The sequence below is a fragment of the Abrus precatorius genome, unplaced genomic scaffold (genome assembly GCF_003935025.1).
Source record: "Abrus precatorius isolate BTA unplaced genomic scaffold, Abrus_2018 Scaffold7, whole genome shotgun sequence".
NCBI classification, from domain to species: Eukaryota; Viridiplantae; Streptophyta; class Magnoliopsida; order Fabales; family Fabaceae; genus Abrus; species Abrus precatorius.
The window spans coordinates 22,858,391-22,881,930 of NW_020874417.1; the positions used below are offsets into that span (position 1 = coordinate 22,858,391).

At 35.0% G+C, this 23,540-nt stretch overlaps 1 protein-coding gene, 1 non-coding gene and 1 pseudogene across 2 annotated transcripts; 2 read left to right on the forward strand and 1 right to left on the reverse strand.

Moving 5' to 3' along the window:
• Positions 1-10,004: 10,004 nt before the first annotated feature.
• Positions 10,005-11,512, reverse strand: LOC113871637. The gene is made up of 2 exons (XM_027508735.1): positions 10,102-11,512; positions 10,005-10,042 (listed from the first exon to the last, which is right to left on the reverse strand). The coding sequence occupies exons 1-2, from the start codon at positions 11,510-11,512 to the stop codon at positions 10,005-10,007; spliced, it is 1,449 nt and encodes a 482-aa protein (XP_027364536.1).
• Positions 11,016-11,122, forward strand: LOC113873943. Its single transcript, XR_003506008.1, has one exon. It is a non-coding gene; the product is annotated as a small nucleolar RNA R71 (small nucleolar RNA).
• A 3,937-nt stretch (positions 11,513-15,449) lies between the features above and the next one.
• On the forward strand, positions 15,450-22,872 carry LOC113871638 (annotated as a pseudogene).
• Positions 22,873-23,540: the final 668 nt, after the last annotated feature.

Here is a 23,540-nt window from a genome sequence, read left to right on the forward strand (position 1 = left end):
TTAAATCATATTTAAATATTTTATAAATATTAATAACGTTAAATCAACAATAGATACACTATCACTTTTTTCTATTTCAAATATTTTCTCACTTTAGTGTTGCTATCATTTTTTGTTCTAGAAATAAAGTCAAGGTACTTGAAAATTTCTTTTACTTTGAACAAACTTTTAAAAGTGAGCTTTAACCCTAATTTTTTAAGATTTAGTTTATTCAAAGTGAGGAGATGAATGTGTAAAGTTAGTAAGTGATAGTTTATCCATAGTTGATTTAAAGTTAATCATATTTGTAGTATTTGAATTTAAATTAATAATAAATAGACCGTTTCCCTTTACATATCTTTTATTTTTAAAACAAATTAAATTTCCTTAATATATACGTTTCTCTCTCAGTACATGAAGTTTATATGATTAGGCATCTTCGGAGGGTCGATCGTTAAGACAAGATAAGCTTTGATTGATACCATATTAAAAAAAATTAAACTTAATTCATTCTTAAAAGTTTGAACAAACGAAGAAAATTGTTCAAGTCTTATAAAAATATATTTTGACATTATTTCTACTCATATAAGATATTTTAATACTTGCTTTATCTATATATTTTAAAACTTGATTTTTTTTATTTAATAAATTTTTATTGAAAAATATTTTTGAAGTTTTGTAATTACGCGGAATAGCCAGAATCAAAGGTTTTATAATAAGTAGACTGAGTAGCTGACAGAGGACGGAATATGAAGTAGATATAACAATCCAAATTGAAGTTTCTCGTGCACAAAATGGAAAATGGCATTCAGTTATATAATGTATTTAGTGCATTGGAACATGGAATTTTGGGTAACTTGTATGGCTGAATGATAATCATGTTATAATACAGCTGGATGGGTACCGATAGAAACAAGTAAAATATAACTTTTTCTTTTGCCAATTCTTTGGATCTATTATTAAGAAAGAACATTGCAATTATGTACCGATGTGTGTGTGTGAATAAGTATATTTTGTAAGCTTTAAGTGATATACTGAAGAATGTCTTAACTCGATTAGGTGGTACGTTGGCATAATTCTTTCGAATTACTTTGCAAATTGTCCTAAACAATTTCCTAGTTATTTTTGTTAAGGATATATAAACATTTCTCATATCCGTAGTGTGTTGTTTGTAAAAGAAAGTTTCACTCGATTGAAACTCTCTCATCGTGTAATTTCAAAATCTTCAACGTAATCTGCGATGGCTCAATTCTTTGAACCATATTTACGATGCTAAAACCGATTTAGTGTAAGAATCATAGATGACTACATATATTAAAAGATAAATTATATTTTATCCTTTGTAGTTTTACATTTTTATTAATTTACTTCTAATACTTTTATTTGGAAGTTAAAAGAAATGAAAGAGAGTGTTAAGAAATTTTTTTAAACCTCCAATAGTTCTCCTTATTTTAATTTTTAGAGTTATCTCAAATAAGAGAAATTTTACCAATTTTTGTGAAATTATTAATTTATCCTTTTAAAAATACATATTCTTTTCTATGTCATTAGTTTCTTTCTTCCAATTCGTATCACACTATTCGTTTTTTTACAAACAAGTAAGTTTTTCTTTCCTTCAAACTATAGCTTTCTCTCCCTACGTACTCTTCACTTTCTTTTGACCCTAACAAACTCTGTTTTTTTTTTTTTCTAATTACAAAGCTTATGATTTGAATTTCAGTTTCAATCCAATTTTGAATCATAGTTTTCTCCTTTTCATATAACGAATGTTGCCTGAGTTATTTGATTTTATTATCAACTAATACTTGCATGTTGATACAGAGATATATGTTCCTTGAGTTATTTGATGTTTTGTGTTGGTATGATATGATTTCAATCCGTTAAACTAAGGGCGCTTGTAAAATTTATCTGCACTGCACTGGTGTTCAGCACTAGTCTTATTATAATAATGACTTATTTGATTCATTGATAAAACAAATGATTTCTTCTATAATCCTTGATGTATGGGTGTCGCTTGTTTGAGATCCTTTTATTAGTATTGATGCACTTGAAGTTCTTGAGGTAATATTTTTATTTTTATTTGTGAATACTATCTACTAAGTTCCGTTATTGTAATCTATATTTTTAAAAAAACTAGGTGATATATGATGTGATATACCAAAACTTGATGTTTTTACATTGATATACCAAAACATGATATATGTCAATATACTTTCGTAGTAGATGGATCAGAAAAAAACTTTTAATTGCATATATATAGAAGAATCAAAGACTTTAAATTACTACTGTTTATTATTATATAACTAAAATTTGTACTTAAATTAAAAGAATATATCATTTACTAACCACTTTAGAGAAAGAAAAGGGCTCAAAAAAATTAGTACTAATAAAAGTCATAAAATAATAGGAATGAGTCCTAGAACTTTTATTAACCTATGTGTTATACTAGAACAAGACAATGGATGTTGACTCACACAACACATCTCTATTGAAGAACAAGTAGTCAAAATATTCTACATCACATAATGTTAGAAATCAACGGATTCAATTATGGTTTCAACACTTTGGTAAAATTATTAGTTAACATTTTCATTGTGTTAATAATTGAGTTAAAAGAGAAATATTTCAAACAATTAGATGTTGTACGTATGGCAAGTGTACCAATCGTTACTGTAGTAATAAAATTATCGTCCTCAGGGATTGAAATTGTTAAGTACTAGATTACTAATTTACGTCAAGTTTGAGAAATAAAAAAAACTGATCAATTCAGCGTAATTATAAAATTAACAAAAATTTAATCAATATAAAGATGTTAGAGAATTGATTTCATATTCTTTCTTATAGATTCCTACCCTTTTTAACTGATGCAAGAATTATAATTATCCTCTTGAGTTGATTGAGAGCTGTTTACCTGTAATTCCTTAGGCAAGTAAATCTGTTCATTGAATCCTAATCCCTAATTCCTTAGGATAATTACGAAATTCAATAGAATCGTGAGGAACAATTATCAACTCATATGAAAACTAATTAAGTATGCCCAATTTCCCAATTGTGACAAAATCTAATCTGTTCTATCTCTAATCGCAAACAATCCCCAATCTCCCAATTGTAAAATTGCTCAAAGAATAATCATTATAAACAGAGATAAAACACTGAAATAATTAAAATCACTTAACAGCAATGGAAAGGGTTCAGAACACATAATCCTGAATACTACATCAATCCTCTAACACAAAGGAATTTAGTTATGCATAATGTAAAAATAAAAACCGAAAATCAGATGATGAAGCAATTGATCTCATCCAAGTAATCTCCTTGTCCCCCCATTCTTTTGTTATTCTCCTTTTATTTATATGTTAACAGTTGTAACTTATCGAACCGCAGGCATGGAAAAATCCACAACCTGCCTGTGGAATCCTCTGGCTTGACTTTTCAATTTCTGGCACCTTTCCACAGGCATGGAAAAATCCACAGCCTGCTTGTGGATGTTTCTGACTTCAAATCTTCACTCTGAAATATTTCCACAGACATGGAGCGATCCACAATTCAGTTGTGGAATCTTCTGATTTTAATTCTTCGCTCTGTCTTTTTTTCAACTTGATACTTGCTCCCTCCAAACCATAATTTTAGCACCTAAAACACTTACTTACAAGAAAAAACAAGCAAACCAACTGTGTAATCTGAAACAAAGATAATGCATGATAAAATCAACCAAACAATGCAATAATGTATGCAAATGGCCTAAACTAAACATGAATGCAAATACAATTTATACACACATCAAAATCTCCCAAGCTTAAACTTTTGCTTGTCCTCAAACAAAGAAAACACAATGAAGACAAGATAAGGAATAAACTTAAATGGAAATATATTATCTCAACCACTCGATTCAGAATAAAACAATGATATCCAAGAGCACCATTTTCACAATTTTAGCACAATATGACTAACTTGTTAGGTTCTTAGTGCAATTGGAATTGAAGCAAGGCACTAGACACTACGTCAGTCAATACTTATCTTTTCTTTTTATTTATTTGTTTTTTTTTTCTTTTAGGTTCCCAGCATAGAAGACACTTACCTGCCAACTATGCTTGGTTCTTCCACTCAATTGCTATGCACTTGCCACACGTGGTCTCAAAGGAGTGCCTGCATTAGGAAACTAATTTTTTATTTTTTTTTCAAACTAGACATTTCCCTAGTAGCCAATCAGTCTCAAAAGGGTACTTACAGTATTTCCCCAGTGACCTATGACCTCAAAGAGGTGTCTAGTTAGCTTTAGAACCATTTTTATTTTTTTTTATAAGGCAGACAATTCTCCAGTAACCAAATGCAGTGAGTGTCACCATAGAAACCTAAAACTTCGTATGCCTTATTTAAATAGATTAAAAGTCTTCCTTAAGTGTCATAGTACCAAGATCATTGTGTTTTGTGTGAATTTTCCCAACAAGTAATCATAAACCAAATATCAATAGTGCTCAGAAAATATCATTGAACAAACTTAGAACTTATGGTTAAGAGAATGAATTCCCATTTCAACACATATGCAAGCATTTAAATAACCCTTTATTTTTCATTTATTTTTTTATTTTATGAGTGCAATGTATATGACTATGCAAATGCACAATGATGCAAGATGATGGATAAAGAAAGAAAAGGTGCATAAAACTCCCCCAGACTTAAATATTTACATTGTCCCCAATGGAAACAAAATAAAGAAGAGGGGAAAGAAAACTCACAAAATCAAGGCATATGAGAGCGAAGCAGAGCCAAAGTTTCCTGCATCATTTGTTCCATAGTTTGTTGGTGAAGGAGTTGTGTATCGCAAAATTCCACAAACTCATTGTAATGCCTTTCTTGCTGGGCTTGTAGTGCGGCAATGGACTCATGGAGCCGAGAGAAGTCACCAACATAAGGACCAGTGGAAATGAATGAATGCTCAGAGGACTGTCCAGGAAATTCAGTAGGATCATCTTGAAAATCAGAATGAGCAAATGTCCAACAAGTCTTTTCACGCACAGTGGTGAATTCAGAGTTAGGGAGAGGAGGTGGAGGCATCTCCAAAGTGTCACACATCACTAAACAATAATGATCATCCCATTTAACAAGCATCTCATTATTGACCAACATTTCCAAATCAATTCTCGAAGTGCCTAAAATTGGCTTGTCATCATTTAGCGGAATGTTGAAATGACGTGCAATTGGAGTGATTAACCCCCCAATAGCTATTTGACCTGACAAAGCTTTCCCTACCTTAGTAAACTGTCGTGCCAGCCAAGAACCTGAATCTAAATCAACAGCATGAACCATACCTTACAGAAGTAACAACTCAGATTTTCGAACAGCAGCATTACTATCACCACGAGCAAATATAGTATGGGCCATGAGACGATGAACATACCGGAAACATGGATTATGGATGTGGGACTCCTTAGATTCAGAGGAAACAAAATCACTAGAGCCAGATAATTTGCACCAAAATGATGAAGCTATAAATTCACGGGGATACTTCCTCTCACCCCCACATGGTAACCCAAATATGGAATTAAATTCAGCTAAAGTGAGGGCTAGATCTCTATTATGCAATCTGAATGTGATTAGCCCAGCTGTACAATTTTTACCCTGTATAATCTCTTGTAGGCAATATGATCCTCTTAGACAAAGAAGTATACCGCATCCTTTGCTCCTCATTTTTAAATACAATACCATGGGGATTTTCTTCAGGGGGCGGATGACGAGGACGTTTTCCTTTGCTCTTTTTTGCCATTGTTTTGTGAGACATTGTCAACTTATAAAGCAAAAAGTTCTAAAGCAGCCAATGGTGATGTTAAAATCTCAGCCCTTGTACGACTCAATAACAGGAAGAATAACAAAATAAAACCCAAAAACTGAAATGCCCCACACTTAAATAAGTTGAATGCAACAAACCCACAACACCAAATAATGAATGACTAAAAATACCATGGAATAGGATTGTTTGTGGGAAGATGAAGGCACTTACTTAGTGTAGCTGGGACAACTATGGCGACGTTGGGCGGCACTATTTGGTGATGTGAGGGCTGTGTGTGACGGTAGTGGGGAGTGTGAAATGGAGAAGAAGAAAAAAAGAATTATACTAGGGTTTTTTTTTTATTTAGAAATACCTTAGAAAACCACAAGTGTGAAAAATTCCATGCCTCACCTGTGGAACATTCTGTCAAAAATTCATTTCAAAATTTTGTGTGTTTTTTTTTTTGTGTTTTTTTTATTTTATTATTTTTTTCAATTTAATTTTTTTCATTTTTTTTTATTTTTCACCTTCAAATAATGATGCTAAATTAACAGTGGTCGTTTTTCTTTCAAAATCACCCCTAGGTACAACTTCAATCTCTGACCATTAACTTTAAAGTGTCTTTCTGATTTAAGGTCTGAAATTTCAATTGTACCAAAGGGAAATACCTGTTGAACAACAAAAGGACCTGACCAGCGAGACCTTAACTTACCTGGAAATAATTTGAGCCTAGAATTGTATAACAACACTTGTTGGCCAGGTGCAAACTCTTTAACCACAATTCTCCTATCATGCCATTTTTTGGTTCTCTCTTTATAGATCCTAGCATTTTCATATGCTTGCAATCTAAACTCATCCAGCTCATCCAATTGTAACAATCTTCTTTCACCTGCATTCTTTAAGTCAAAATTTAGAAATTTAGTAGCCCAGAATGCTTTATGCTCTAATTCTACAGGTAAGTGGCATGATTTTCCATACACCAACTGATATGGTGACATTCCAATAGGAGTTTTAAAAGCAGTACGGTAAGCCCACAACACATCATCTAGTTTCCTAGACCAATCCTTTCTAGTAGAACTTACCACTTTCTCTAAAATTCTCTTTAACTCCCTATTGGAAATTTCTACTTGACCACTTGTTTGTGGATGGTAAGGGGTAGCTATCTTGTGCTTCACACCATATTTACCTAAGAGTAACTCCAATTGCTTATTGCAAAAGTGTGAACCTCCATCACTAATGATTGCTCTAGGCACACCAAATCTAGTAAAAATGTGTTTCTTAATAAAAGAAACCACAATCTTAGCATCATTTGTTGGTAATGCATTAGCCTCTACCCACTTAGACACATAGTCTACAGCAACTAAAATGTACTGGTTTGAAAAAGAAGAAGGAAATGGCCCCATAAAATCTATACCCCAAACATCAAAAATTTCTACTTCAAGTATATTATTTAAGGGCATCTCATTCCTCTTTGAAATATTCCCCACTCTTTGACATCTATCACACTTCTCAACAAAACTACGAGCATCCTTAAAGAGGGTAGGCCAATACAATCCACTTTGTAATACCTTAGAGGCTGTCCTTTCCCCACTAAAGTGCCCTCCATAATCTGATCCATGACAGTGCCAAAGAATACTCTCAAACTCATTCTCAGGAACACATTTCCTAATTATACCATCAGCACACCTTTTAAATAACAAAGGATCATCCCAATAATAAAATTTAGCATCGTGCAAAATTTTTTTCCTTTGCTTAAAATTAAAGTCATGAGGAATTATACCAGCTGCCTTGAAATTAGCAAAATCAGCAAACCATGGTAAAGAAGTAATGGCCAACAATTTCTCGTCGGGAAACTCTTCTGAGATATCCTTGATAGCCTTATCAATCTTCAATCTTGAAAGATGGTCAGCCACCAAATTTTGCTTCCCTTGTCTGTCTCGGATTTCCAAATCAAACTCCTGTAATAGGAGAATCCATCGAATCAATCGTGGCTTGGCATCCTGTTTAACAAACAAATATCTCAAAGCAGCATGATCAGTATAAACAATGACCTTAGAGCCAACAAGATAAGGTCTGAATTTATCACAGGAAAACACCACAGCAAGTAACTCTTTTTCAGTCATGGCATAGTTCTTTTGGGCATCATTCAACACACGACTAGCATAATATATAACATGAAAAACTTTTTCTTTCCTTTGTCCCAATACAGCACCTACAGCATAATCGCTAGCATCACACATAATTTCAAATGGTAAAGACCAATCAGGTGCCATAATAATAGGAGTAGAAATAAGTTTTTTCTTAATGGTGTTAAATGCTTGCAAACATGCATCATCAAACTCAAAAGGAGCTTCTTTTTCAAGCAGATTAGTCATAGGCTTAGCTATTTTAGAAAAATCTTTGATAAATCACCTATAAAAACCCACGTGTCCTAGAAAACTTCTAACCCCTTTAACATTCACAAGAGGAGGTAATTATTCAATTACCTCTATCTTGGCTCTATCTACCTCAATACCTTTAGCAGAAATTCGATGACCTAGGACAATACCTTCTCTTACCATGAAGTGGCACTTCTCCCAGTTAAGCACCAAATTAGTTTCCTGGCATCTTTTTAACACTAAAGTCAGGTTAGTGAGGTAAGAATAAAATGAAGAACCAAATACAGAAAAATCATCCATGAAGATCTCAATGCAATTTTCAATTAAATCAGAAAAAATAGAAAACATACACCTCTGAAATGTAGCAGGTGCATTGCAGAGACCAAATGGCATTCTCCGGTATGCAAAGACTCCATAAGGACATGTAAAGGCTGTTTTCTCTTTATCTTCAGGAGCCACTACAATCTGGTTGTAACCAGAATAGCCATCCAAAAAATAGTAATACTCATGCCCAGCCAATCTCTCTAGCATTTGATCAACAAAAGGTAGTGCAAAATGGTCCTTCCTTGTGGCTTGATTAAGTCTTCAGTAGTCAATACACATACGCCAACATGTAACTTTTCTAGTTGGGATGAGTTCATTATTCTCATTCATCACTACCGTCATACCACCTTTCTTGGGTACAACTTGCACAGGACTAACCCACTCACTATCAGAAATTGGGTAAATTATACCTGCATCCAAAAGCTTAATAACCTCTTTTCTCACTACCTCCTTCATAGTTGGGTTGAGCCTCCTTTGCGGTTGACGCACCGGTTTAAAATCCTTCTCCATAAAAATTTTATGCATACAAACAGTAGGACTAATACCTTTCAAATCATTAATAACCCAACCCAATGCAGATTTGTGCTCTCTTAATACCCTCATAAGTTTCTCTTCCTCAACACTTGTCAACTCATTGTTTACAATTACAGGGTTAAGCTTCTGCTCATCTAAGAACCTATATTTCAGGTGGGAAAGGAGTGGTTTTAATTCTATCTTTGATGTCTCTTCCATTCTTCCCTCATCTCTGTTTAATTCTTCAACCCCTCTTTTGGAAGTAAATACTGGCTTAAGAGCTTCTAATTGGTAAACACAGTCCACCACCTCTTCGTCATTCACTTTCTCACTCAGCTCCTTTGCTCCCATTTCTGTTAGCAAGGCTCCCTCTAATGGACTCTTCCTCATATATTTTCCCATCTCCTCTAACATAAGAGAATCATCCATTTCTACCCGGAAACAATCCTCCTTGTCCATCAAGTGCTGCAAAGCTTCATTTATAGAAAAGGTAACTTTTTCATCCGCCACTCTCAACATCAACTTACCTTGCTGTACATCAATCAATGCTCTCCCTGTGGCTAAAAATGGTCTTCCCAATATAATTGGGACTTTAGAATCTTCCTCCATATCAAGCACCACAAAGTCAGCTGGGAAGATGAATTTATCCACCTTTACTAAGATATCCTCCATTACTCCATAAGGATAAGTCACTGAACGGTCTGCCAGTTGAAGAGTTATCATAGTAGGCTTCACTTCTCCAATACCCAACCTCTTAAAAATAGACAAGGGCATCAAATTGATGCTTGCTCCAAGGTCACACAATGCCTTACCAACCATTAAATTTCCAATCTCACATGGGATTACGAAACTTCCTGGATCCTTCAACTTGGGAGGTAATTTTTTTTTGAATTATTGCACTGCAATCTTCTGTGAGCATTATGGTTTCATCTTCTTGAAGCTTCCTCTTTCTGGACAGCAAATCCTTCATGAATTTGGCATAGCTTGGCATCTGTTCCAATGCTTCAGCAAAAGGAATATTGATATGGAGCTTTTTGAAGATGTCAAGAAACCTTGCAAATTGCTTCTCTTGCTCCTTTTTCTTCAACCTTTGAGGGAATGGAACAGTAGGAACAAAAACTTTTGTTTTATCATTCTCACCTGCCTGACTATTATCTCCCTCATTCTTTTTTTCACAATTTATCTCATCATTTTTTTCTTCTTTCATCACTTCTATATCACCACTTTCTTTCTTTTTCTCTCCTTCCACCTCACGGTTTTTCTCATCAATTAACACCTTTCCACTCCTCAATTGAATTGCTTTACATTGTTCCCTTGGGTTGGGAACGGTGTCACTGGGAAATTTACCAGGAGATCTCTCTGAAAGTTGTTTTGACATTTGACCAATCTGATTCTCCAAATTTCTGATTGAAGCTTCATGGTTCTTGAAATTTGTCCTAGTGACATTCATGAAGTTGGAAGTTTGCTCCACAAAGGTAGAGGTTTGCAAGGATAATTTCTCTAAAGCACTCTCCAAAGTAGACATCTTGCTCCCTTGATTGCTAGATTGTGCTTGATATTGATATGGAGGCCTTGGTTGGTTAGATTGTCCTAAACCACCCCAAGGTCTATTTGGTGGGTTTCTCCAACCTGAATTATAGTTATTGGAATATTGATTCTGTTGTTGCCCTACTACATTAACTTGTGCCTCTTGTTGAGTGGTTTGACATTCACCATTTTGATGCGTTCCTCCACAAAAGTCACACACCAAGGAAGATGTATTAACAGCTTTAGCCTGCATACTACCCAACTGCTGAGTCAAATTAGTAATTTGTTGTGTTAAAAGCTTGTTCTGTGCTAGAATAGCATCCAAAGTATTAACCTCCAGCACTCCACCTCTTCTATTTTGGCGATCAAATTGCATGTTCACTGTATTATTTGCCATCAATTTAAGAGTCTCCAAGGCTTTCTCTGGTGTTTTCAAATTAAATGACCCTCCACTTGCTGCATCCAATATCGCCTTAAAAGAGGGTGAAAGGCCATTATAGAAAATTTGCACTTGTAGCCAATCTGGTAAAGAATGATGAGGACACTTCTGAATTAGGTCTTTATACCTTTCCCATGCCTCATATAAGGACTCAGACTCTTGTTGCACAAAATTAGTAATCTCATTTCTCATTCTTGCTGACTTGGATGGAGGAAAATATTTGTTCACAAATTTAGTAGCCAAATCATCCCATGTAGAAATACTCCCTTGAGGTTGTGATTGAAGCCAACTCTTAGCTTTATCCCGTAATGAAAAAGGAAAAAGCCTCAAGCGGACTGCATCATCAGTAGCTCCATTGATCTTCAAGGTGTCGCAAATTGCAAGAAAATTCTCTAGGTGAGAATTTGGATCCTCTGATGCTGCACCTCCAAACTGATTTTGTTGGATGACTTGTAAAAGTGCAGGCTTAATTTCAAAGTTATTGGCTTGAATAGGAGGCCTCACAATACTCCCTCTGTAAGAATTAAGATCTGGCATAGAATAATCCCTCAGGGTCCTTCTCACATTACCAGCTTCTTCTGCCATTGGTGATTCTTGCTTGTGAACACTAAAATTTTGATTTAATTTTTTTTTTAAATAAAAATAAAAATGAAAAAATAAAAAATAAAAAAATCTGAATTTTAATATTACAAAAGAAGAATGGAATCAAAAGGTTTTAAAAAAAAAACAAACAAACAAAAATTTGTCTTAATAAAATAGGAAAATTTCAGAATTAATTTTTAAAAGGAAAATAGAATATGACAAATAATTAAATTCTTGAACCAATGTTACTTTATACATAAAAAAGAAAAAATTCAGAATTTTGGGCCTTTTGTGAAAACCCTAACAATAAAAGGAAAAGAGGACCATGGAGCAGGGGGAGACATCAAAGGAGGCTAAAATTTTTTTGAGAGGAGGCATTCTAAAGCGGGGAGAGAAAAAGAGAAAATTGAGAGAAAGAAAGGTTAGTGGAAAGGAGGAAGAACAAGAGGCAAGCAAAAATTTTCAAGAACATCAAGTAAGCTTCATCATACATTTTACACATTTTTCTTCTTCATACATATTTATATTTTGAATAAACATTTCCTATATCAAATCAATCTCAAATGATAAAAAAATATTTTAAACCACCATTTCAAATATTCATGTCTCACCACCTCTCCACCCATTCCTCCATCTATCATCATCCACAAACACAAAACTCACCATAAAAAAAACTCTTTCCCTACCTTGTCTCATTCCTCTTCCTTTTGCTCTCAATAACCTTCATCACTCAAAACCATGGCCTCCATTAACCTCACCTCCACCCTTTCATAACCTTTTTTTTATTTTTCTTGGAGAAAAGCACACCCCTAACCCTAAAGTCCTTCCCTCTCAAATCTGAAAATTTAAAATTTGAGATCATTTTATCCTTTTTTTATTTTTTTATTATTTTTTTGTCCAATTTTTTTATTTATTTTATTTTTATCATTATTTAGTTCAACATATAATTTATTGTTTTAGTTTTATTTATTTATTCATCATCATTATTATTTGTTATTATGATAATTATTAATTTATTTAATGAATGAGTTTTTATTATTTTTTTTATTTTTTTTTATGTTAACTTTGTTTAAATTATTTTATTTTATTTTATTTATTTAAAATCTCTTGATACCGTTTACTTTACAATATCATATCTGAGTTGATTTTTTTTAAATTATTTTCTTTTTTATATTTCATTATTTATATCTTCTTTTTTAGGATCGTTATCTTTTATTTTATTTATTGTATATTTGTATCATATTAATGCGATTTAATTTTATATTTATGATTATTTTATTTTATATTGTGAATACTAAATTACTTATTTTTTTATAATTAATTAATAAATAATAATATAATTGTATCAATTTATAATACTAACGTATAGCTTCTCTATCGTCATGTATTATAAATTGATAAAGTCTATGTGTACCTACGTTACCAAGACTTTATGCAATATTAACTTATCAAAATCTATGTGTACCAACGTTACCTTACGTTTTATATAATATAAATCTATCAAATAAAATTTTTAATATTTTTTATTAAATGAGTATCTTCTTTAATCAATTCAAATAAATTTTTTTTTTTTTTTTATTTTTTAAGTCATGTTTCAAATTTTGATAAATTAAATTACTATAATTTATTCATTTTATAAATTTTTATAATATCATGTGTAATTTACATTGCCTTCGATAGTCTAATAAATTATAAGAAGTTTATGTATAGCTTACGCTATCTTAAATTTCTTTCAGTATTAATCATAATCAAAATTAAAATTCAAATACTCCATTTACGAATAAAATATTTCTTAATGATTTGCAGTATAGTTGTGTGATCTTCCTTCACTTTCTGTATTGTTTTCTCGTAGGGTACATGTATAACTGCATTATCTTGTATCCTAAACATTATAATTTTTACGAAAAATGATTTTAATTCTAAAATAAATTTTTCTTTTACTAAACTTAATTATAATCAACTAATTTCATAATTTTTAGATAGAACTACGTGGCTTTGAGTTCCCCATTGCATCCGGGGATACGTAGGAGCGGGAACCGTACCCGTCAAGTCAAAATATTTTTTAAAATAACCCGAATAATATTTCAATAAATAATATTTCTTCTTCTAAAATAAAATAATTAATGTTTAGGGGTTAAATAAATATTTTTCAAAATTAGAATAATTTTGTACAATTAATTTTAGGTAACCGTTTTTTAAACGGACGTTGTAGGGTGCTAATACCTTCCCTACACGTAAATGACTCCCGAACTCATTTTTTGGTTTCAAAGATCGTATTATATTTAAGTTTTTCCAAGGTTTTTCTTAAAAATAAACTTTGGTGGCGACTCTTCTGATATTTTGGAACAAGTTTGTCATCCGTCGTACCGTTACGATCGCCCGGTTGCGACAGATGGCGACTCCACTGGGGATATCTTTTAGAGAGTCAAGCCTTTGATAATTGATCGTGCGAATTTGTCTTATTTTATTTCTATTTGTTTAATCCCTTTCTTTTTTATTTATTTGAGTCAATTGTAGTGTTTCTTTTATTCGTGCATGTATTTCGTGTATGAATTGCGTAATCTCATTGTATGCTCATATTGATATTGTTATTAATCCTAGGGTAGATGACTATTGATAATTTGTATATTCTTGTGTTGTTTAATTTTTGCAGCTTTTTATTTTTGTTGAGTTGATAAGGTTTGTATGCTCCCTCACACACTACCACTTACACATTTATCACACACTTTGAGCGGGGCCCTATACCCGGGTCTGAGTATGCTTAGGATTAGAGGGGTTATGTAGCGGTGTCATTTTGGATGCACGTCCTATTTGGCTATCGTGAAAACCCTAGCTAGAGTTTGACCTTTTCTTGATGTCCCACATCTAGTAGACTCCCTACTGTTGTGGTCAACATCAAGGATTGGATCTTAGCTCTAGTGACCTTTTAGGATTACAAGCCACCTTTTGTGAGTTTTTACACGTAAAAGAAAGTTGTAGATCTTTAAGTTAGACCCTTTAGGTGACCTGAAATAGGACACAAAAGGGGGTATTCTTTCCTTATTTATTCTTTTAGAAATTATGTGAATTATTAGTGCCTTAAAGTTTTTAAATAAAAAAGGAGAAGATTTTTTTGGAATAATATAAGGACTAGTAATTCACATGATTCTCTTAATTAATTTTTCTTACATCATCATCATTTCATTTATCATTGCATATCATTTATTTGAATATCATGCTTATTGCCATCCTTGTGACACTTGTAATAAATTTAAAATCAGTTTTGAAATAAGGTTAAGGATGACAATTTGCATAATTTCTTACATAATTGCATTGTCATGTGAAGCATTACCCTTATAAGTATCAATTCAGATTTATCAAGAGAAAAAACTAAAAAAAAAAAGGGTGGTGATTCATATTGTTCTCGCATTATCATAGTCATCACATATTTGTTTCATTAATAAAAATCCTAGTTTGATTCATTTAGGATTAATGTTGATTCTTATATGGACATTTATCTGTTTAGAATCAATATTAATCCTTATGACTACTAGGATCCTATGTTAATGAAACAAATACAAAATTTGAAATAATTTCTCATCATTTTCTTTTTATTCATAGGTTGAGGATCACAAAGTTTTTGAATATCTAAGAAAAATGAAAATTAATGTGGGATCAAGTAGCAATGAGATGATACACTTGAATTAAGAAAATTTTATATTTTGGTGATGATCCCACATTAATTCTTGTTTAAAAGAAAAACTTAAAGATGTTCAACAATTGTGATGATTCTTCAAGTTTTCAATTTTCTCTTTAAACATGTTCTTCATTGTGTTAACTTCTTTTTGATTGCATCATTTTTTTATTGCATCACTCACAAACTATTTCAAAAAATTAAACAAATATAACGGGGAAACATTTTCTAAAGCATCCTTATAGAACTCGCGCTCAAGCAAGGATCATGGATGAGTTAGAGGAGCACAATGAAGAACTGAGGAACGATGTTAATCAGTTGAAAGAACAAATGGTACAAATCCTAGAGGCACTGAAGTCTTTAGAGAGAAGAACCACAGAGGGGACCCCTATTCAAGCACCTCTAGCACAACCCACTCCTACCCATCCACCAGGTTTTACCCCTACACAAGGACCGTCCGAAATTTTTCCTCCTCATGAAACAATGGTGCCTTTGACCTTGCATGTAGAAAGGCCTCCACAACAAGCTTTTAATCAACAAGATGTCCAATTTCTCCCATATGGCCTTCCCCAAGGTTATACGCCACCAATATTTGAGAACCCACAAAACACTGGCCAGCCATTAAATCAACCCAATCCTGCACAACCTTCAGATCCACAAATCCAACCAACCCAAACATCCATCCCATCATATGCTTACCCTCAAAATACACATCCCCAAGAAGCTCATATACCCCACATTATACCTACCCCAAACCAACCGATCCACCACCAACCACAAATCACTAATCCTAGCCTTAATGGAAACCCAGCCATATCTCCATTCCATTCCCATAAGACCTTAGAAGAACCCCAGCCCAATTACTCAGAGAAGCACTTCCAATCCAGAGAAAAATTACAAATATTGGAAGAAAGATTGAGAGCTATCGAGGGGAGTAGCTATGGCATTGGGGAAGCTGCAGATCTTTGTTTAGTCCCAGATGTGATAGTTCCTCCAAAATTCAAAGTGCCTGATTTTGATAAGTACAAAGGAACAACATGCCCAAAGAGTCATCTGATCATGTACTGTAGAAAGATGGCATCACATGCTCATGATGATAAGCTGCTAATTCATATTTTTCAAGACAGTTTAATTGGAGGAGCTTTGAGTTGGTATATGCATCTTGAGCGTACTCGTATTCGTAGTTGGAAAGACTTGGCTGATGCTTTCCTAAAGCAATATAAGTACAACATTGATATGGCTCCTGATAGATTACAACTGCAGAATATGTTAAAGAAGGAGGATGAGACTTTTAAAGAATATGCCCAGAGATGGAGAGAAGTTGCAGCTCAAGTGGAGCCCCCTTTGTCTGAAAAAGAAATGGTGGCTATGTTTATTGATACTGTTCAATCACCTTTCTATGATAGAATGATTGGAAGTGTTTCGTCAAACTTCTCTGATATTGTGATTATCGGAGAAAGAGTGGAAGGAGGAATGAGGAGTGGTAAGATATTTCACAAGACCCTCCAGTTTGAAGAAATTTACAAATGGTCCAGGAAGAAAGAAGGAGGGAGAGACTAATGCTATAGCCTTTCACCCAAGAGAAGTTCCTTTCATCAGACCTAACCCTGCACCTTTTCAATTCCAACCCACATTTCCTGTCCCTCAAATGTCTTACCCATATGTCAATGCTGTTTCACAGAATCCAAGTCTCCAATCTTATCAGCCACGACCCTACCAACCTGCTCCGCCTACTTTTCCCATAGCACCACCCATGAGACCACCCCAGCATTGGAACCAAAACCCAAATCCCAACCAAATAAGACCCCAAAATAATCAGGAAAGGAAGCAAGTTCAATTCGACCCAATCCCCATGTCCTACACTGAGTTACTACCTCGCCTATTCCAAAGTTCATTAGTTGTACCCTGCCCAATGAAACCTGTAGAACCGCCCTATCCAAGAGGGTATGACCCAAACGCTAAGTGCGAGTATCATGCTGGTGGCATTGGTCATTCAACAGAGAATTGTAGGGCATTAAAGTTCAAAGTGCAAGACTTAATTAATGCCAAATGGCTAAATTTCAAGGAGGATAATCCTAACATTAGGAGTAATCCCCTACCCAGGCATGGAGGATCATCGGTAAATGCCGTCGAGGAAGAGTCTACATATGTTTTAAAGAGGAAAGTTGAAAAGGTTACCACTCCTCTTAAGATTATTTTTGCTGAGCTGTGCAAGATTGACTTGATCAAGGGTTTTGTACATGAAGGAAATATATGTGATTTGCACCCTGATGCAGACCACTCCATTGAAGATTGTGAAGAATTCAAGCATGTTCTACAAACCTTGATGGACAAGCATCTGGTCCAAATTGGACACCCTAAAGAGAAAAATGAAGTTTTGACTGTCGATGGGCAATCCTCAGCTTTCCCGAAACCTTTGGTCATTCATTACACCAAATGTATGAATACCCCAACTACCAACGGACCTAGACCCATCACTATACAAGTACCGACTCCATTCACTTACAAGGACAACAAAGCAGTACCATGGAAGTATGATGCAGGGGTTTACGTTGGCAATTTTAAGGAAAACCAAACACAAGGTGTCAATTCTGATACTGTCGCCGTCTCAAACATTGCTGGTGTTGGTGGGATGACCCGTAGCGGTTGTATTTACACACCTGAGGAGCTGAGAAAGGAGTGAACAAAAGAGATAGAGAGATCCTCAAAAGGGAAAGCCAAAGTGGGCGAGTTTGAAGACGCTGACGAAGAGAAAATGCCTGAAATAAAGAAAACGGTGTCAGATGAAGAAGCTTGTGAGTTTTTGAAATTTATTCGGCAAAGTGAATATCAAGTTGTGGAACAATTAAACAGAACTCCAGCACGGATATCTCTTTTATCGCTGTTGTTGAACTCTGAGCCACATAGGAGGACTCTTTTGAAAGTGTTGAATGAGGCTCATGTCAGCCATGATATCACTACCGACAAGTTTGGAGGCATTGTTGGTAATATTGTTTCAAACAATTATCTCACCTTCGCTAATGATGAAGTACCTGCCAAAGGAATGGGGCACAATAAAGCACTGCATATTTCTATGAAATGTCGAGATCACATTATTGCTAGAGTGCTTATTGACAATGGGTCTTCTCTGAATGTGATGCCAAAAGCAACATTGTCAAAATTACTTTATGATGGGTCGCATATGAAACCCAGTGCCATGATAGTAAGAGCTTTTGATGGAACAAGAAGAGAGGTCATTGGAGAAATTGAAATCCCAATACAAATCGGTCCTTGCACTTTTCAGATTTTGTTTCAAGTAATGGACATCGCGCCAGCTTACAGCTGTCTTTTGGGGAGGCCTTGGATTCATTCTGCAGGAGTTGTACGATCCACATTGCATCAGAAACTGAAGTTTATCATTGATAATAAGTTGGTGATTGTCTCTGGTGAAGAAGATGTGTTGGTGAGTAAGCCTTCGTCCACTCCTTATATTGAAGCTGCTGAAGAAGTTCTAGAGACCTCTTTTCAGGCTTTAGAGATTGCAAATGCTACTTATGTTGGAGAGGGAGCTCCAATCTTAAAGCCTCGATTGTCTAATACATCCATAATGACTGCTAAAGTCATGCTCGATGGAGGTTGTCAGTATGGATACATGTTAGGGCAAGTCATATCGAAAGCAACAAACTGGTTACAGCTCCATGAGAATAAGGATAGATTTGGGTTGGGATACATGCCCACTAAAGCTGATAAGAGAAGAGTCATGGAGGAAAAGAAAGAAAGAAGATTAGCCAGGTTGGAAGGTAGAGAGCCTAAGACTGAAGGGGTCCCCATTTGTGATCTTCTGAAAAGCTTCTATAGTGCTGGATTTGAGTTTCAAGACTCAGTGGCTGCTGCTGCTGATGTGGATACACCTGAAGAAGAGGTTATGGACCTAGTCCGTACTTGCCTGCCAAACACAGAAGTTGGCAATTGGGAGATCATTGAGTTACCTGTGATTTTTAATAGCTATTCAAAGTAATCCTTGAAGTTAATCCTATTGTTTAGTTTCAAAGCTTTAGGATATCATTACTTTTTGAAAACGCTGATATATGATTTCTTTTTGTAATTTGAAATATCAGTTTGTTTTGTAAATTAGGACACATGTTTCCTTTTAAGTATATTTAAATGAAATGCGATTTGAATTCTCAGTAATCTTTCGTGTCTTTTTCTTTATCAGTTGAATCTTGTCGTTTATTTTCTTTTTGTCTCAACTCTCGCACAATGCAGATTCGAAAGTGACATGTCTGAAAGTAACAGTGCTAATATCTCATCCACTAATTTTGATTGTCCCATTAATCAAGCTGTCGAAGATGATAGTGATGTTGATTTACCCTCAGAATTTCTAAGATTGGTTGATCAAGAAGTGAAAGAGATCCAACCTCATGATGAACCCACTGAGACAATCAATTTAGGGACTGAGGATGATAAGAGAGAAATCAAAATAGGCACCCTCATGAAAAAACAAGAGCACGACAAGTTGATTAAACTCTTGCATGATTATAATGATGTCTTTGCATGGTCTTATCAAGATATGCCAGGTCTAGATGTTGACATAGTCGAGCATAAATTGCCACTAAAACCAGAGTGTTTCCCAGTTAAGCAGAAATTAAGGAGAATGAAGCCTGAGATGTCATTGAAGATTAGAGAGGAGGTCAAGAAGCAATTTGATGCAGGTTTTCTTGCTGTGGCCAAATACCCTCAATGGGTTGCTAACATTGTGCCAGTTCCCAAGAAAGATGGAAAGGTTCAGATGTGTGTTGACTATCGGGATCTAAATAGAGCCAGCCCTAAAGATGATTTTCCATTGCCTCACATTGATATGCTAGTAGATAATACAGCTCAACATTCATTTTTCTCTTTTATGGATGGTTACTCGGGTTATAATCAGATCAAAATGGCTGAAGAGGATATGGAGAAAACCACATTCATTACACCTTCGGGCACCTTTTGCTACAAGGTCATGCCTTTCGGTTTGAAAAATGCCGGGGCAACATATCAAAGGGCGATGGTGACATTATTTCATGATATGATGCATAAGGAGGTTGAAGTCTATGTGGATGATATGATTGCCAAATCAAGGACCGAAGAAGACCATGTTATGAATTTACACAAGTTGTTTGAGCGGTTGAGGAAATTCAAATTACGCTTGAACCCTGCCAAATGTACCTTTGGGGTGAAATCAGGCAAATTGTTGGGATTCATAGTAAGTCAAAAGGGAATAGAGGTTGATCCTGACAAGGCAAAAGCAATCATGGAAATGCCGCCTCCTCGCACTGAAAAGGAGGTTCGCGGATTTTTAGGGAGACTGAATTATATTGCTCGATTCATATGCCAACTAACTGCCACTTGTGAACCAATTTTTAAGTTGCTACGGAAAAATCAGCCGATGGAATGGAATGAAGATTGTCAAGAAGCTTTTGAGAAGATAAAGAAGTATTTACAAAATCCCCCGATACTAGTGCCGCCAGTGTCAGGGAGGTCGCTCATTATGTATTTGACAGTGTTAGAAGGATCCATGGGGTGTGTTTTAGGTCAACATGATGAATCGGGTTAGAAAGAGCACGCCATTTATTACTTGAGCAAAAAATTCACCGATTATGAAGCTAGATACTCTTTGTTAGAGCGAACTTGTTGTGCCTTGGCTTGGGCAGCTCGTAGATTGAGGCAATATATGTTGAGTCACACGACTTGGTTGGTGTAAAAAATGGACCCAATCAAATATATCTTTGAGAAACCAGCCCTTACTGGAAGGATTGCTCGTTGGCAGGTCCTATTGTCAGAATATGATATTTTGTATGTTACTCAAAAGGCAATCAAAGGCAGTGCTCTCGCAGATTTTCTAGCTCATCAACCGGTGAATAATTACCAGTCAATACAGTATGAATTTCCTGATGAAAATATAATGGCGCTGTTTAACGAGAAAGGATCTTCAGTAAAAGACGAATGGGTCATGATGTTTGATGGTGCTTCTAATGCACTCGGACACGGGATTGGTGCTATACTGATTTCCCCAGAGAGGCAATATATCCCAATCACGGCTAGATTATTATTTGATTGTACGAATAATGTAGCTGAATATGAAGCATGTGCTATGGGAATTCAAGCAGCTATAGAGTCAAAGATTAAAATTCTCGAGGTATATGGTGACTCAGCTTTGGTTATTCACCAGCTGAAAGGTGAATGGGAAACTCGAGATGCCAAATTGATCCCTTATCAAACCTATATCAAGGAATTGGTGGGGTATTTTGACGAAATTACTTTCCAGCATATTCCTCGTGAGGAGAATCAATTAGCCGATGCTTTAGCCACTTTGTCATCAATGTTTGTAGTAAGTCAAAAGGAAGATATGCCATTCATAAAGATGCAACAGCTTGATCATCCTGCCTATTGTCAAATGGTTGAAGAAGAATCTGATGGTAAACCTTGGTATAATGACATTAAAAATTTCCTCAAACACCAAGAATATCCATTAAATGCTGCTGAAAATGACAAAAAGACGTTGAGGAGGTTAGCAATGAGTTTCTTTCTAAACAGAGATGTGCTCTACAAAAGGAATCATGATATGGTTCTGCTTAGATGTTTAGATGCTTCAGAGGCACAAAAGACCATGGAAGAGATTCATGAGGGCTCATTTGGGACTCATGCTAATGGACATGCTATGGCAAAGAAGATTCTATGAGCGGGATATTACTGGTTGACAATGGAGGCCGATTGCTTTCGTTATGTAAAGACATGTCATAAATGTCAGACATATGCTGACAATATTAATGTTCCTCCAACAAATTTGAATGTCTTATCATCGCCCTGGCCTTTTTCAATATGGGGAATTGATGTAATTGGACCCATTGAGCCTAAAGCCTCTAATGGTCACCGCTTCATTTTAGTTGCTATTGACTATTTCACAAAATGGGTTGAGGCTGCCTCGTATGCTAGTGTGACCCGAAATGTGGTGGTGAGATTCATTAAAAAGGATTTGATCTGTCGGTATGGCCTCCCAAGCAAGTTGATAACAGACAATGGCACTAATTTGAACAACAAAATGATGAAAGAATTGTGTGACAACTTCAAGATTTGACATCATAATTCCTCTCCCTATCGCCCAAAGATGAATGGAGCAGTTGAAGCAGCCAATAAAAATATTAAAAAAATCATCCAAAAGATGATAGTGACATACAGGGATTGGCATGAAATGCTGCCATTTGCCTTGCATGGATACCGAACTTCGGTTGGTACTTCAACTGGGGCAACTCCATACTCTTTGGTATATGGAATGGAAGCAGTACTTCCTATTGAAGTCGAAATTCCCTCTTTAAGGATAATAATGGAGACCAAATTGGAAGAAGCAGAATGGGTGCAATCTCGTTTTGATCAATTGAATCTCATTGAAGGAAAACAGTTGAATGCGTTATGTCACGGTCAACTATACCAGAGAAGGATGAAGAAGGCTTTCGATAAAAAGGTTCGCCCGAGAGAATTCAGTGAGGGAGATATGGTACTTAAAAAGATTTTGCCAACGCATAAAGATTATCGTGGCAAGTGGTCCCCGAATTATGAAGGACCATATGTGGTGAAAAAGGCTTTCTCAGGAGGGGCTCTAATCCTCACAAACATGGATGGACAAGATCTTCCAAACCTCATCAATTCTGATGCTGTAAAAAAATACTATGCTTAAAATATATATATATATATATATATATATATAATAATTAAAAAAGAGGAAAAAATAATTAAAAAAAAAAGAGAAAAAAAAAGAAAAAAAGAAAAAAAGAAAAGAGCTCGCTAGGTTGAAAACCCGAAAGGGTGACTTAGGCAAAAGTTAGAGCGACCTGGTGAGCTGAAAACTCGAAAGAGCGGCTCAGGCAAAAGTTAAGGTCAAATAAATACTACACTGAACTGAAAACCTAAAAGGGCGGTTCAGAGGGGCACTAACTTTAGTCGCAAGAAAGGGCTTCAAATCGAGAAATATGATCGACTGAAATACTAAACTGGGGCAAATTTTGAGAGGTTAAAGTTGAGTCAAACGAAAGATGGATTCAAAATACCTTACTGGGGTAATTTCATTTTGGCAGTTTTGTTAATGGATGATCAATTTACATGAGAGATTAGCACTGTTCATCTGGAAGACGTCACTTAATCGGCATAATATTTCACTATTTTCATAGTCATTTCGATCCTTTGATGTATTTTTTCGTTACTCATGTCATAAGTCTTCTTTGCAAATTCACCATTTCTTTATTACAGTCATTCCTATGTTCCAAAAATATTTATCTTTGTCTTTTGTCACCTTCCATTCAGCTTATATACACCACTTTGTTTACTCAACTTCTTCAATAGAATTTT

Bases quoted from the DNA above. Each gene is read 5' to 3' on its own strand.
- LOC113871637 (XM_027508735.1), bottom strand. From the start codon at position 11,512: ATGGCAGAAGAAGCTGGTAATGTGAGAAGGACCCTGAGGGATTATTCT. The intron at 10,043-10,101 runs GTGAGAATGATA...CAAAGGTTGAAG, and splicing joins GGGAGATAATAGTCAGGCAG to AAAAAGGAGCAAGAGAAGCA.